At 43.3% G+C, this 15,361-nt stretch overlaps 1 protein-coding gene across 1 annotated transcript in view; it reads right to left on the minus strand.

The window, feature by feature from the left end:
- The window catches only part of LOC118837508 (tubulin-specific chaperone cofactor E-like protein), a 135,074-nt gene that overhangs the window by 38,480 nt on the left and 81,233 nt on the right, over window positions 1-15,361 (minus strand). The window contains exons 17-18 of the mRNA XM_036744433.1: window positions 13,646-14,219; window positions 6,733-7,334 (exon numbers count right to left, since the gene is read on the minus strand). Of these exons, the coding sequence (XP_036600328.1) occupies window positions 6,733-7,334; window positions 13,646-14,219 (1,176 nt within the window). The remainder of the gene's footprint in view (window positions 1-6,732; window positions 7,335-13,645; window positions 14,220-15,361) is intronic.

The raw sequence follows: 15,361 nt of genomic DNA on the forward strand, positions 1-15,361 counted from the left end.
AGAAAGGGTGCAAAGGTATGGCCAGGCACGCCCCACCCAAAAAGATAGAATCCAGACAGCCATGGAACAGGGTAAGGGTTTTCTCCTTGCCTCCGTTCCTGATGCCACACAAGTATACCACCTTCAAGAGATGCACAATAGAGAAAATGAATATAGGTCAAGCCTAGAAGAATTTGGACAAAATTCTTTGAAAAAAGAGAAAACTCAGGACAGAGGAGATGTCTAATGATCCAGAAAACAAAACAAAACCATCAAATAAATAAAACTGTTTTCCTATTTGACCATGAATCATATTAGGAAATGAAGTCAAAGGACAGTTGTTTAAAAAAGCAAAGCAATGATCACTGGGTGAGATGAACCCTTTAATAAGCACAGAGAAAAGGGTTACTCAGTAAAGGAACAGGTTGGGGAGGAGACTTTTAACACTTGAAGTCTAAAGGTAATGTTATATAACCTGTGGCCCTGTTTCCCCTTACATTACTATAGAAAACCAAAGCTAATTTCTCCAAGAGAACAGGAGTTTTTCAGCTTTGTTATCTTCCCCAAGTCTATAGTTTCTGTTGGCTATTGGGCCTGGAGAAAAAGGAAAGGAAGAGAGGAACACTTTGAGGACCCAATAGGGTTGGATTAAACCAGGCAATTAATGAGCTCGTCAGTTTGGGGGTTTGCTTTTATCTTTTCTGTCGTTTCTATGGGGAGCCTTGGAGCAGGATCCTACTTTGACTCTGGGAAACTCAGATTCTCTTTGATTTGACTCATTCCCAAATCCCATGGATCCCTGCTTCTACCTTGACTCTGTTACTTTATTTCAGTAAAGAATAGAGGGGAAGGTAGGTAGGGTTATGGGATCAGGGAATAGAGGGGTCTGAAAGGAGAAAGCAATAGGAGCCGAAGATGAGGCAGGAAGAGAAACAGACAGAAAGAATCCCCACTAGCTCCCTTCTGCACTCTCACACCCTTACTGCTGAACATGGGAGGAAGCTGCCCAGCACCATTGGGGTCCACTACAAATTCATTTGATTTGATCTCCCTGGGTTCCATTTCATCCTCTCAGCAAATCTTCTAAACTTTCTCTCCTTAAACACTACAAAGTAACACACTCACCTTTCTCTCTGCCCAAAACTTCCACTTCATCTTTTATGAAGAAAATAGAGGCCATTGACTGTGAATGTCAACTTCTTGCTGGTAAAGATTATTTCTGACTTTGTATTTGTGTTGCTGGAGTCACGGGTTTTTAATAAACACTCAATTAATGGACAAGCTCTTTCCTTTGCCATCCTATATCTTAAAACCTTGGATATCATCCCCCATTCTCTTCTTCTTGACTCCAGTCTGTGATGAAGAGGTGGCCCTTTTTGCCAAAATCAACTTACTATTTGTACCCTTTCTCCAGAAGAATTCTCCTTCCTTTACTCCTCCACCTAATCATTCCCTACCATCTCTCTAATATTTAATCTTTCCTTACCTATTGATTCTTTTCCTGATGCCTACAAACTTAACCAGGTCTCCCCTATCTTAAAAAAACCCCAAACCCTCAAACCAAAAAATCATGACTTGACTCTACAGTTCCTTCATGTCTCTCTCTTCCCTTTCACAGTCAAACTCATAGGAAAAAAGCCAAGTTTTAAAGGAAATTGGGAAGATCTCTATGTACAGAGGATGGCTGAAGTGAGCAAAACCAGGAAAACCATTTATTGTAAAGATTAGCAGTCTTAAATGATTTTTTTGGGGGGGAGGTGCCCAACCTTTTTTTTTTAAATTTAAAACATTTTTATTTTCAGTACCAAATTCTGTCCCTCCTTCTAACCCTATCCTCATCCCATTGAGAAGGCAAGAAGTTAGCCATATGAAAAATACGGAAATATTTAGAATATGGAAATGAGTGAAATATTTTCACATTAGCCATGTTATAAAAAAGCAAGAAAAATAAAAAATGAAAAAATATGCTTCAGTCTGCACTCAAGAGTTCATCAGTTCTCTCTGGAGGTGGAGGCATCATCATGTGTCCTTTGAAATTGTCATGGATCATTGTATTGATCAGAATGGTCTTTCATATTTGATTGTCATTACCATCTTGCTGTTACTATGTACAATGTTCTCCTGGTTCTGTTCACTTCACTTTGCATCAGCTTATATAAGTCTTCCCAGGTTTTTCTGAAACCATACCCCTCATCATTTCTTATAGCACAATAGTACAGTATCCCTTCACAATATACTAGAACAGGGTTGGTGAACCTGTGGCCTCGAGGCCATGTGTGATCCTCTAGGTCTTTGGTGCCCCTTTGACTGAATCCAAGCTCTACAGAACAAATCCTTTTATTAAGGGGATTTGTTCTGTGTAGTTCAGGTTCAGTCAAAGGGCTACACTTCAGGACCTACAGGGCCTGATCACCCACATGTGATCTCGAGACTACAGGTTCTCCACCCTGTATTAGAACTTGTTCAGCCATTCCCTAATTGATGGGTATCCCCACAGCTTCCAATTCTTTGTCACCACATAAAGAGCTACTATAAATATTTTCATATACTTGGGCCCTTTTCCTTTTTCTTATATCTCTTTGGGCTATAGGTCTAGTAGTGATATTGCTGGGTTAAATTTTATAGCTCTTTGGGCCTAGTTCCAAATTGTTCTAGAGAATGGTTGGATCAGTTCACAGTTCCACTAACAGTGCATTAGTGTCCCTGTTTTTCCACATCCCCTCCAGCATTTGTCATTTCCTTTTCTGTCACATTAGTCAATCTGATGATTATGAGGCAGTACCTCAGAGTTGTTTTAATTTGCAATTCTCTAATTATTAGTGACTTAGAGCATTTTTTGTGTGACCATTGATAGCTTTGATTTCTTCTGAAAACTGCCTGTTCATATCCTTTGACTATTTATCAATTATGGAATGGATCTTTTTTTTTTAATTTGGCTCAGTCCCCTATACATTTGAGAAGTGAGACCTTTATCAGAGAAAACTACTATAAAAAATCCTTCCCCCCCTCTCCAGTTTTCTGCTTTCCTTCTAATTTTGGCCCCATTGGTTTTGTTTGTGCAAAAACTTTACTTTTATGTAGTCAAAATTATCCATTTTACCTCCCGTGATCCCCTCTATCTTTTGTTTGGTCATGAACTCTTCTTTTATCCATATATCTGATAGGTCAATTGTCCATGTTCCCCTAATTTGTGTATGGTATTTGAATAAATTTAGAGCTCTGATCCATTCAATCATCAGAGATGAAGCAGGTGACCCCCCTTCTGCCAGTTGGGAGATGGGCTCGAATGGAGAATGAGATGCACATTTTTGCACATGGCCAGAGGGCTCATTGTTCCGAGGATTTTCCTTTTTTGTTGTTTAATTAGATAGGAGGAGTAAAAGGGAGAAAAAAATGATTCTTAATTGGAAAAAAGATAAAATTTTTTAAAAATTGTCTACAATCACTTCCTTTCACACGCTTCTCAAATCCTTACAATCTGGCTTCTAACTTCATCACTCAATGGATCCTGCTTTCTCCAAAGTTATCAGAGATCTCTCAACTGCTAAATACAATGGTCTTTTCTTAGATCTCATCCTTCTTGACCTCTCTTGCCAACCAGACAACACCTTGGATAGACTACTGGGACTGGAGTCAGGAAGATCTGAATTCAAATTCAGCCTCAGACACTTACTAGCTGTGTGACCCTGGGCAAGTCACTTAACCTCTGTTTGCTTCAGTTTCCTCGACTATAAAATGGGGATGATAATAGCATCTACCTCACAGGGTTGTTGTGAGGATCAAATGAGTTAATATTTATAAAGTACTTAGCACAATGCTAAACACATTTATAATCACTCTTCTGATCTCCTGTCCTAAATCACCAACTGCCTATTCAAACTGGATGTCCTGTAGGCGTCTCAAACAACAAACAACAACCTCACCACGTCACAAACAAAACTCATTATTCCTCCCTACCCCGCCCCCCCAATCCACATTTCTTGTAAACTTCCCTATTTCCAATCTACTCTGTATCTTGCATGCACCAGATCTCTCTCTCTCTCTCTCTCTCTCTCTCTCTCTCTCTCTCTCTCTCTCTCTCTCTCTCTATCTCTCTCTCTCCTTTTCTTCTCCCCTCCCTCCCTCCCTTCCTTCCTTCCTCCCTCTCTCTCTCCCTCCTTCTCTCCCTTCTCTCCCTTCCTCCCTCCCTCCCTTCCTTCCTTCCTTCCTTCCTTCCTTCCTTCCTTCCTTCCTTCCTTCCTTCCTCCCTCCCTTCTTTCCCATGCACCCACCAGATAGTATAGAACTATATGTAATATTTCTAAGAAAGAGGAGGGAAATCAATGAGGGCTACACACACACACACACACACACACACACACACACACACCCTTTGGCTTTTGTATTTGGAGTCTTCAGGGCAATTTGGAGACAAAAGCCTTTTTAGGGGGTACAGCTAGGTGGCACAATGGATGGAGTGCTGGGCCTGGAGTCAGGAAGATCTTTCTGAGTTCAAATCTGGCCTTAGATACTTACTAGCTGCATGTTTGCCTAAGTTTTCTCAATCTGTAAAATGAGTGGGAGAAGGAAACAGCAAACCACTCCAGTGTCTTGCTAAGAAAACCCCAAATGAGGTCATGAAGAGTTGGATGTGGCTAAACAGCCACAAATTTCTACTTTTGGTATTTTTACTCCTCTAGGCAGGGCTGGGTGCTCTCTGTCTAATTACCCGGTCCTTCTTAATTTCTTTGGGAGACATTAGGGAGAAATAGGCTTTTATTCCACATGGAATAAAGCCTTTCTTACACCTACTATGCGCTTACCATGAAACAATCTCTGTTGAGGAAACTCTTCTGCTTGGGTATTTGAAGCCAGCTTTTGCATTTAACATGTAATTTGTGATCTGTATTTGTTTGTCCCAGACCTGCAATTTTATTGGTATAGGAAACTTCCAGAGAAAGTTTTTTGGACTTGCTCAGAGCCACACAGCTAGGAGGTGTCCCAGGCTGGCTGGAAATTGAGATCTTCCTAAACCTGAAGCCAGCTCTCTGGGCACAATGCCACAGCCCCTTTCAGTTGTCCTTCTCAGAAGTATAATACTCCCAAGTGAGGTCATGAATGCAACATGCTCTGGAGACTTTGTTATGCAAATGTCAGTTGCTATCAGCATCCATAGAATAAGCAGTATGGCATGGCAAATGGAAAGCTGGCCTGAGAGCCAGGAAGGTCTGAGTCCTGCCCCTGACCCATATTGGTTGGGGTCCCTGGGCAAGTCACTTACCCTTTTAATGCTCTATGAGCTCCCCGAGTCTATAAATGATAGATTTCTGTTGACTTGCACTGGTGGAGGGAATCTACTCACAAGTAGCTCCCAACTTCAGTGAAACCACAGGTGTGGAGCAAACCATGTTACTGCCACTACCATCATCACATCTCCATTGTTACTACCACTACTACAACTACCACTACTACTACTACTACTACTACTACTACTACTACTACTACTACTACTACTTTCCTCTGTGGCTTACAAATGAGATCTTAAAGAGGCTATGCCTTTATTTCTTTACCTTTCCAAATACATATTTAAATAAAAATAATAAGGTTTAAAAGAGATATTGAGTGATTTCCTTATATAACCTTCATGACCACAGAGTTACTGAAGTTCCTATAAAAGAAGCAAACTGTTTCCATCAGAGAACATTAGGTTCACTGTCATAATTAATACCATGTTACTTATTATTTAATGAGTATTTTGAATCCTGAGATACTCTACAATTAAGCCACTAATAACATCCAGCTTTTACCCACATAAATGAACCCACATGAACTGGAGAGAAATGAGTGAATTAAGGAACAAGGTGCTGTGGGGGCTGAGGAGGCAAAGATAACAGTCTGCGGAGGGGGTGTTGGGGAGGAGGAGGAGAGGAATGCACAAGAGGATGGGAATAATAAAACAGAGCATGGACTGTGGGGCTAGAACTGAGCTAGCATGATGCTTTTAACCAGGAGAAGAGAAGGCTTCCGGGGAGCCCAAAAAGTGCTTTCAAATACTCGCTAAGCTGCTGTGTAGAAAAGAGATTAGATTTCTTTCTGGTCCCAGAGGGTAGAAGCAATAGACATAAGTGTTCAGATATAAATGTAAGGAATAAAATTCCAGCATCCAGAGCTATTTCCAAGTTGGATGGGCTGCCTTGGGAAGCCGTGGGTTACCCTTCACAGGAGTTCTTTAAAGTTTTCAGACTTTATCATTTGTCAGAGATGTTGTAGGAGGGATATTTCTGTTCGGTACATGTTGTACTAGTTGAATTATGAGGTGCCTTCCAATTCTGAAATTCAATGATTCTTAACATATGTAAGCCTGAGGACAGCTCAGCACCAATGGTAGTATGTTGTAATGCAATGAGTCAGAAAGCCTGGGTTCCAGATTCAGTTTTATCCCTAGCTAACTGTATAATGTTGGGCAGGTCACTCAATTTTTCTCAATTCAATTCAACAAAATGAAGCCATCACTGGCCGCCTATCACCTATTATATAAAATCTGAATTCTTCTGCCAGGTGTTGGAGATGCTCTAAAATATGGCCCATCCTTCATGTCCAACATCATTTCCTCATCAGTCCCCAATATACACCTTTTTTTCTGATCCACTCAGGCCCAAGCCTCAAATTGCTCATTTGTAAAATGAAATGACTGAGCAAGATATCCCCAGGCTTGCTGAGCCTCCCTCTGTTCCCAGGCCTCCTCCTCTGGGCTCTAGCTTACCATCAACTTACCAGCACCGTATGCTTGTAGGCCCGGTGAATCACAATACTGTAGCCAAAAACAGCCACATCCACCTGTTTGACCCACAAAGCCAGTGACGGGTCCCGATCTTCATTCTTGGCAGTGACTGTGAATTTGGGAAACAGGTCTGTGCTCTGTCGACTTATGGTGGTACACAAGATGAGTGGGCAGCTGCTCTGGAAGTCAAAGGGGTAGCCATCAAAGGTCAGGTAGTGGCCATAGCCGGAAACAATGCAGGAGGCATCTGTGCGAGCCTGGCAGTAGTATAGGCCACCCTCCTCCATGCAGTATTCATCATCTTTGCAGGGGATGCTCTCACAGTGGACGCTGTTGTCTGTCCCATTACAATAGCAGAAGAGTTGGCAGTCCAGGTCGACCCAGAATGTCTCATTCGTGGAGAGCTGGTGCCCCTCAAAGTTACAGCCACACTCACTCCGGGGAACACACTGGGTGCCTCTTAGGGCATAGCCCTCATCACACTGGCACCCCTCAGCACAGCTGTCCACGCAAATGGGGCCGATGGCCAGGGTCTCACAGGTCTCAGTACAGGTCATGCACTCCTCAAAGTGGCTGTTCTCAGGGCACTCGAGAGCTGAAGGCAACCAACGAGAAGGGAGACTCAAGAAAAGAACAGGGATCAGAAACATGTTTTTTAAAGCCTGATTTGTATAGCAAAATGAGCATATAAGTACTTAATCAGTCCTACATGCTTATTACCAGGGAAGGGACCTATTGTGAAATGTTCTTAGGTTCTTTTTCTTTTCTTTCTTTCCTTTTTTAAAGTCTTCACCATGTGCATCCAGTGCTTTTATGATCTATTCGTACATTTGTTCAACATCTTTTCATTTGTCATCTTGTACATCTCTTTCATCATATCATTCCCATGCTCAAGAATCTATAGTAACTCACTGTTGCCTGTTATATCAAGTTAAAACTCCTAGAATTCCTCCCCTCCACCCACAATCTGGCCCCACCCTACACATCCAATTTTAATCTTCCACTACTCCCCAACATGTCTCCTCTGATCTTCTGGGTCCATGCTCACATCCTCTGCATCTTCCATATCCCTTCTTTCCACTCCCTCAGTCAGGTTGCTCTCCCAGGTGTCCTACCCTTTCAAAGCCTACTTCTCATCTGATCTCTTCCATGAAGATTTCCCACCCAACACATCCAATTTTAATCTTCCACTACTCCCCAACATGTCTCCTCTGATCTTCTGGGTCCATGCTCACATCCTCTGCACTTTCCGTATTCCTTCTTTCCATTCCCTCAGTCAGGTTGCTCTCCCAGGTGTCCTGCCCTTTCAAAGCCCACTTTCATCTGATCTCTTCCATGAAGACTTCTTATGTAGCCCAACCCCAGCAGAGATATCCCTTTGTTTTCTTAAAGCCTTTGAATCCTTGAGATGCAGCATGATGTAGTGACAGAGGGCAAACAACTCAGAGCTAGCCAGCCCAGGGCTGATATTTGGTCCTTAGGTGACTCTGGGCAAGTGATTTGAACTCTCTGAGTCTGTTGGCTCATCTGCAAAATGGGATGGTTGGATTAGATGGACTTTAAGGTCCTTTCCAGCTCTAAATCTATGGTCCTATGAGAAATACACTATTTCACTTAATTGTATATTTTCTGGTATTATTTATTCTTTTTTGGTGAGTTTTTATCTTTTCCCCCAACTAGATTCTAACTTTTTGGTATCAGTTTGGGTACAAAGTCCCTTTCTTACGATTCTTTGGTATTCTCTCAGAGTGCCTAGTGTAGTGTTGAGAAAAAAGCAAGCATTCACCATATACTTAATGATTGGTCATTAACTTTTGGCCTTTATATTCTTTACCCATAAGTCTGTTTTTTATCTTGGTCTGTCAGTCCTACAAGCCAGGAATTCCATTTGTCTAAGTGACTGTACAAAGACTAGGACAGTGCCTCATAAAAATAGGTTTTCACTTTTCTAGTCTTGGTAATCAAAGCAGAGACTCACCCCAGGGTAACCTAGTAACCTTGATAAGATCTTTCTTTCTTTCTTTCTTTCTTTCTATCTATCTATCTATCTACCTATCTATCTATCCATCTTTCTATCTATCATCTATCAATTATGCATCTACCTGTCAATCAATCACCTGTCAAACACTCATCTATCTACTATCTGTTGCACTCTTTGTCTGTTTTTCTGTCACTAATGGCTACATTTTAGGTGCAACAATCTGACCCTTTCACTAGGGCACCAAATTTTAGAAGGCACAAAAATTCAGCATAATAATAGCAATAACTAATATTTATATAACTCTTCAAGATTTGCAAAGCAAACACATTATCTCAATTGATCCTCATAATAATCTAAGAAGAAAGGCATTATTATTATTATCCCCGTTTGACAGCCGAGGAAGCTGAGGAGGCAGTGGCTAAATGGCTTGCCAGGGTCCCATAGGCTTCAAACTCAATTCTTCCTGATTCCAAGTCTAGCACTCTGTCTACCACTCTACCGAGCTGCCTCTCTACAACAACCCTAAGTCGCTATAGTAATGAATTCCCTTTCCCTCTCTGGCGGATTTGGGGCAGGATTTTTAGTGACTTGTCCCAATGTGTTTAGTGCATGTTGCCCCAAGAGCAAAGCTGGAATTTTAAGTCATGGCTGCTCTGCATTCTAAGACTCTCCCCTTGGCCCTGCCTGCTTCAGAGGTGATGAGACCCTGTATTTAAGAAGCCTCCCCTAGCTCTTATACTTATTGCCTCTTTTTAAACAGGTTTTACAACCCAAGGACATGAAGAACGCTGCAGAGATATAAATTTTATGGCAATAATAGTTTTGTCCACAAGTCCCACTGCCATAGCCGTGTAGCGTGTGCTGGAAGCAGTTCCTTTTCTATAAGCTGGAAGACTATCTCCACTTCATTGCTTTCCCTCCATTGACTTCTGATAGCATGTGGCTTTTGAGTTGAAGGCTAGTTCAGTGCTGATTAAGTACATCTGTACAGAGGGATTTTCACATTTGTCTGAATTATGAATGTTATAACATCAACCGCAGGTTTATGGTGATAGCAAATAACATGACTTATTTAAATGACTCTCGGTTTATGACTTATTGTGTTGTCTGAATCCGTCTGCAAGTCTGGAACACACAGACGTGGGGTAATAAAATTTCCCCTGGCTCCCAAAATGCCTCTTTGAAATTACTTAATTGGGCAGCCTGTCTCTGCCAGCAACGGCGCTGGTTAAAAATATCTAAACACAAAAGCAACGGTTGTGTGTCTCTCTATCATCAAACACGATTAGGTTGCTGATACGCAGCTGCTGCCCATTCTGATCCTTGCTCTCCAGGACTGGATTGAGATTAACCCTTTGGATCCTAATCTACTTTCTAAATCACCTACATATACATGGTCTACATTAGACACCTCGTAAGACAGCCTCAGCTTGAAGCTTTCTCCCAAGGAAACTATGGTCAATGGGATTGTTTTTAACCATATCCCGCTACAAATTTGTAGGCCTAGATGCAACATGGTGAAAAGCTATGCTTGGCATCTACCACACATAGGGAAAGAGGGAATTGTCAGTACTGTTCAGGGTTTATAGAACATGCAATTATAGGTACCCTTCTGCTTGGCCCCACGCAAGGGAACAAACATTCCCTGTTCACGAGGAGCTAGCAATCTAACAAACAAAGGACAAGTAACATAACGGAATGACTCAACGTGTCATGGAGATGAGGCAACTGGATTCAGACAATGAAGTTAAGTTGGGAATCTAGGGGTGGACAGAATATACAAGAGCTAAATTCAACAGGCTATGGTACAAAAGAGAATGCCAGGGGTTGTGTAGAAGGGAACATGGGACAGTGGTGTGAAGGTTGGGGAGTCTTTTCCTATGGAAATTGCTAAGAAAATATCTTAGAAGCTCATAACCACTGAGTCACTTTTGACTTTTCCCTTTGTCTCACCCCCCACATTTAATTGCCGGGTCTTAGCAATTTTTCTTCTGCATCTGTCGTTGTTTTGTTTGATTAATCATGTCTGATTCTTCATGATCTCATTTGAGGTTTTCTTGACAAAAATACTGGAGTGGTTTGTTGTTTGCTTCTCTAGCTCATTTACAGATGAAGAAACTGAGGCAAACAAGGTTAAGTGACTTGCCCAGGGTCACACAGTCAGAGGCCAGACTTGAACTCAAGTCTTCCTGACTCCAGGTCTGGTGCTCTATCCACTGAGCCTCCTAGCTGCCCTTTACCTCCTCTGAACTTGTATAGCATTCTCTCCCCTCTCCTTGTCTAGGCCCCTCATCTCTTCTCAATTAAGTTAATATAACCAGTCTGCTTGTGTCTAGTCTATGTCCTCCCCAATCCATTCCTCACACCACTGCTTGAGTCATGTTTATAACATGCTGCTCAGATGATGCCACTTCTCTACTCAAAACCTTTCACCAGTTCCCTATCGCCTAACAAAGTCTAACTCTTGATTGTGGAACTCTAGGCCACCTGCATTTTGGCTCTACCCTACCTTTCTGGTCTCACTTCATATTGCTCTGCATCATGTATTTTGTGTCCCAGCCACGGAACGTTCTTCCATGCTACTATTCTTACTGTGTTTTGTCCTGATTGTCCGTCTTCGCGTGTGCTATTAACCCATTCTTCATTTATTGAAGGCTCTGGCTTCCTCTGCAAAAACCTTTCTTGATATTCTTCTCACCTCCAACCTCTGTCCCTTCCCAAATACCTCATTGCCATTTGTCTTGACCTCACAACTGCAGTTATATAACTTTCTTTTGAATCAGATTGATTTTTCTAATAAATAGGATACTATTAGATTATAAATTACTTGAGAGCACAGTCTGTATCTTAATCATATAGATCTTTGTATTCTCAGTGACGGCAGCTAGGTAGCGCAGTAGATAGAGTGCTGTGCCTGGTGTCAGGAAGACTCATCCTCCTGAGCTCAAATCTGGCCTCAGACACCTACTAGCTGTGTGACCTTGAGCAGGTCGCTTAACCCTGTTTGCCTCAGTTTCCTCATATTTAAAATAAGTTGGAGAAGGCAAACCACTCTAGTATCTTTTTTAAGAAAACCCCAGAAGGGGTCACAAAGAGTTGGACATGATTGGAAAATGACTGAACAACAAAAAGTCTCAGTGCTTTGCATAGAGTAGGCACTTAATAGCTCCCAGAGGTTAGGTGTTTTGCCCAAGCCAGGAGACACCAGGCCTCTTAACTTTAGGTCCAATGACCTCTCTGATATACATCATGCCACCTCTCAAATGGTGCCATTCTCTTTGAAATTTGGGTTGAATGCAGATCTGCATGGAAGCGTGTGAATGATTTGCCCTTCCAGGCCCTTTCCATACCTAGAACTTTAAGATCATTCTCCCTTTTAATTCTATAGTCTCCTCTTTTCTATTATAGGTCTCTAAACATCCTCAGCCAAACCTCCATGTTTCCTCCCTGGCTTCAGAGGGCCACAGTCAGAGTGAGAACAAGGGACAGGGGGATGGTTAAAGTGTTATTTTATATTGGGTGGAAATTTTAGAGACGAAGTGCTCCTCTCTCTCCTTTTCCTCTGTGTCTGTCTCCTCTTTCTGTCTCTATCTCTGTCTCCCTTTTAGAGATACTCTTTGAAGAAGAAAAGTAGCTACAAATTGTGACTTCTGAGCTGCCGAAGCTGGGATAGCTGCGCTCTCTTGCTGCCCTTTCGGCCCTGCCCAGGTACATTAGCACCTCAGCCACTGTTTGATTCCCTCTGGGCCTTGCTCCTCCCTGCAGCCTCGCAGATAACCTGGGGTGTTGTCTTCTAAAAACACTTACTCTGATTACTCCTGGTACAACTATGGCCTTGGGAAGAGGAGCCAGGGGACCAAACACCCGCCAAAAATCACAGCTCCCTTAATGACTGCTGTCCTATTTGCCCTGGGGACTAGTGCTATCTTTCTAGACTAAGAAGCACCCTGACCGGTCACCACCTAGTTAAACGAATGGAACTCCTTATTTTGTTTGTCAGGAGTGGAGGCACCTTCTGAGCTAAAACAAAGATTCTTATTCTCTTCCTCAGTGGGGTTTGGTGCCCCCACAGCTGTGGTGAACATTCCCTGCTACTCTCAGCTCAGCAGGATCTCACCTCTCTCTTGCTCCCCAACAGGTGAGATGATCAAATGAAGGGTTGGGATGAGAGACTGTGACTTAGGGAAGCTACAACATGGAAGTTATTGCATGTGTGTATGTGTGTATATCACACACATATACGGCAGCTAGGAGGTGCAGTGGATAGAACTCTGAGCCTGGAGTCTGAAAGATTCATCTTCCTGAGTTCAAATCTGGCCTCAGACACTTCCTAGCTGTGTGACCCTGGGCAAGTCACTTAACCCTGTTTGCCTCAGTTTCCTCATCTGTAAAATGAGTTGGAGAAAGAAATGACAAACCACTCTAGTATCTTTGTCAAGAAAACCCAAATGGGGTCATAGAGTCAGACACGATTGAAACAACTGAACATCACCAACAACTATACAGATATTATGTGTAGCTACAGACTTACCTATCTCCCTCTCTATCTAATTTATTGATGTCAATTTCCAAGTAATCAGGTCTCTCGGGGCACGTCTTCAGGAGGGTGTATCTGTCTGAGATCTACCAGCTAAGTGACCGGAAAGGTTCTTAACATCTTTTTCTGAACATAGTTTTTTCATTTGTAGAATAGGGATAACCGTGCTTTGCCCTATTTATAACTCACAAAAGGATGTGAGCAAAGGGCTTCTGTGAACTGAAAAATACTATCTAGGTGTGAGCTAACGTTATTATTCTCCATAGCAGTGGGGCTGCCCTGGAAGATGGACTGGGCTTTGCAGGCAAGTACTGAGCAGCGCGGCTTCTGTCATCCTCATCTTCCCCCTCAGGCCTCTTACCTTCGCCCACCCCGCCCCCAGACTTACGGCAGAAGTCGTACGTCCGCCAGGGGCCCACCTCCACGTCGGCGTTCTTACAAGCACTCGCGTAGCGGGCTACTGAGTCACAGAGCTCGGACTCATTGCCCCCACTCTGGCACAGGCGAAAGAGGCAGGTGCGGTAGTAGGCAGTGACGTTCACAACCCCGTGGCACTCCAGGAAGGAGCTGTTGGAAGGGTCGTTGATGATGCCGCACCGGGAGCGGCTCCGGTAGAATTTGAGCAGCTCCGAGTCATTGCTGCAGGCTTTCAGCAGGTCCCCACACTCCCCGTTGCAGATCTCTTCGAAGGTCGTCCAGCTTTCCAGGAACACCGCTACATTGTCCGTGCACTTGCCGTTGGGGAAGCAGAGCTCATCGGTGGCATTCCCATTGTAGAAACCACATAGTCCCCCAGTGCAGTTGAAGTAGGCGGTGGACAGCCGGATGTGCAGCATGCCCACGTCTGAGTACTGGACGGTGACGATTCCCCTGGACTCCACGGTGGTGCTGTTCTTGCTACGAAAAATTTCCAGCTTCCCCGAAAAATGGAAAAAAGGTAATTCCACTTCCTGACCATTCAACTGGAAAAAATTAAAGCATGGCTGTTAATGTGATGACATTTACTGAGCAAGGTACCAGCTGCCCATGTAATAAAGTCACGGTCTCCGTCTCCTCTGACATGCTCCATTTTAAGAGCTCACACGTATGTAACCTTTACAAAGCATTCTCCTCACAACCTCAGGAGGTATGGAGGGCAAAGTATTCCATTTCACAGAGGAGGAAGTGGAGGCTCAGAGGAGGTTTAAGTGATCTCCTTATGGTCCCATGGCTATGAAGTGGTAGAGCTGATACAGAAACCCCAATCTTCTCACTCCAAGCGGAGTCCTCACATATTGTCAGCAGAACAAAACCCCACATTTCTTCCCATGCCTTGTCTTTTCTTTTGTCCCTTGTCTACTTTCCCTAACTTCACTGCAAGGACATTGAATCATCCATCTCCCTAGACTGAGGGCCTGCCTAAGAAAAGCTAGAGTCAGACACGTGCCATGGGCCCAGGACTTCTTGGATGCCTGGCTCCTTTACGAGGGTGTTTCCTACCCTCCGGGGCAATCACCTTCCTTGGGTGGAGGCTCATTCCCTTTCACCTTCTTCTTGGCTTTGGCTTTGTTCAGTAAAACTTATCTCCCCTCAAGGCCCGCTCTTCCTTACCATATTATACTTAAACCTAAATCCAGTTAGGACATGCTAACAGGAGGGCACTAGATCCTGGTCCTCCCTCTCCTTCCATGTAATGTGTGTATTTTACCATGTATGAATATTATGCATTCTATGAATATTAGTACTAGAAGAGACCTTGGAGACCAATGGGTCTAACTCTCTCTTTTTGTGGATAAGGGAGCTGAGGCCCAGGGAAGCTATGTGATTGGTTCAAGGCCACACGTTTATAGGTTTTCTTTTGGAACTATTCACCTGGCTCTTTTAGCTCAGACCAAGTAGGAGAGAAAAGAGCTGCTAGTAACAAGATAGGTTGATGGAAATGACAGAGCCTTTCAATGGCTGTCACATCAGCTGGCATAGGCAGCTACCTTGGCCATCTATGCCTCCTTTTGGCCCAGCCTCCATCTGCCTCATCTGAGAAAGCTCGGCCTTATAGCGTTCTACTAGGGGCGCAAGTTGGGAAGGGCATTTTTTTCCCAGAGCCCCCTTACATGTATAGGCAGTC

The sequence above is a fragment of the Trichosurus vulpecula genome, chromosome 2, assembly GCF_011100635.1.
Source record: "Trichosurus vulpecula isolate mTriVul1 chromosome 2, mTriVul1.pri, whole genome shotgun sequence".
Taxonomy (NCBI): Eukaryota; Metazoa; Chordata; class Mammalia; order Diprotodontia; family Phalangeridae; genus Trichosurus; species Trichosurus vulpecula.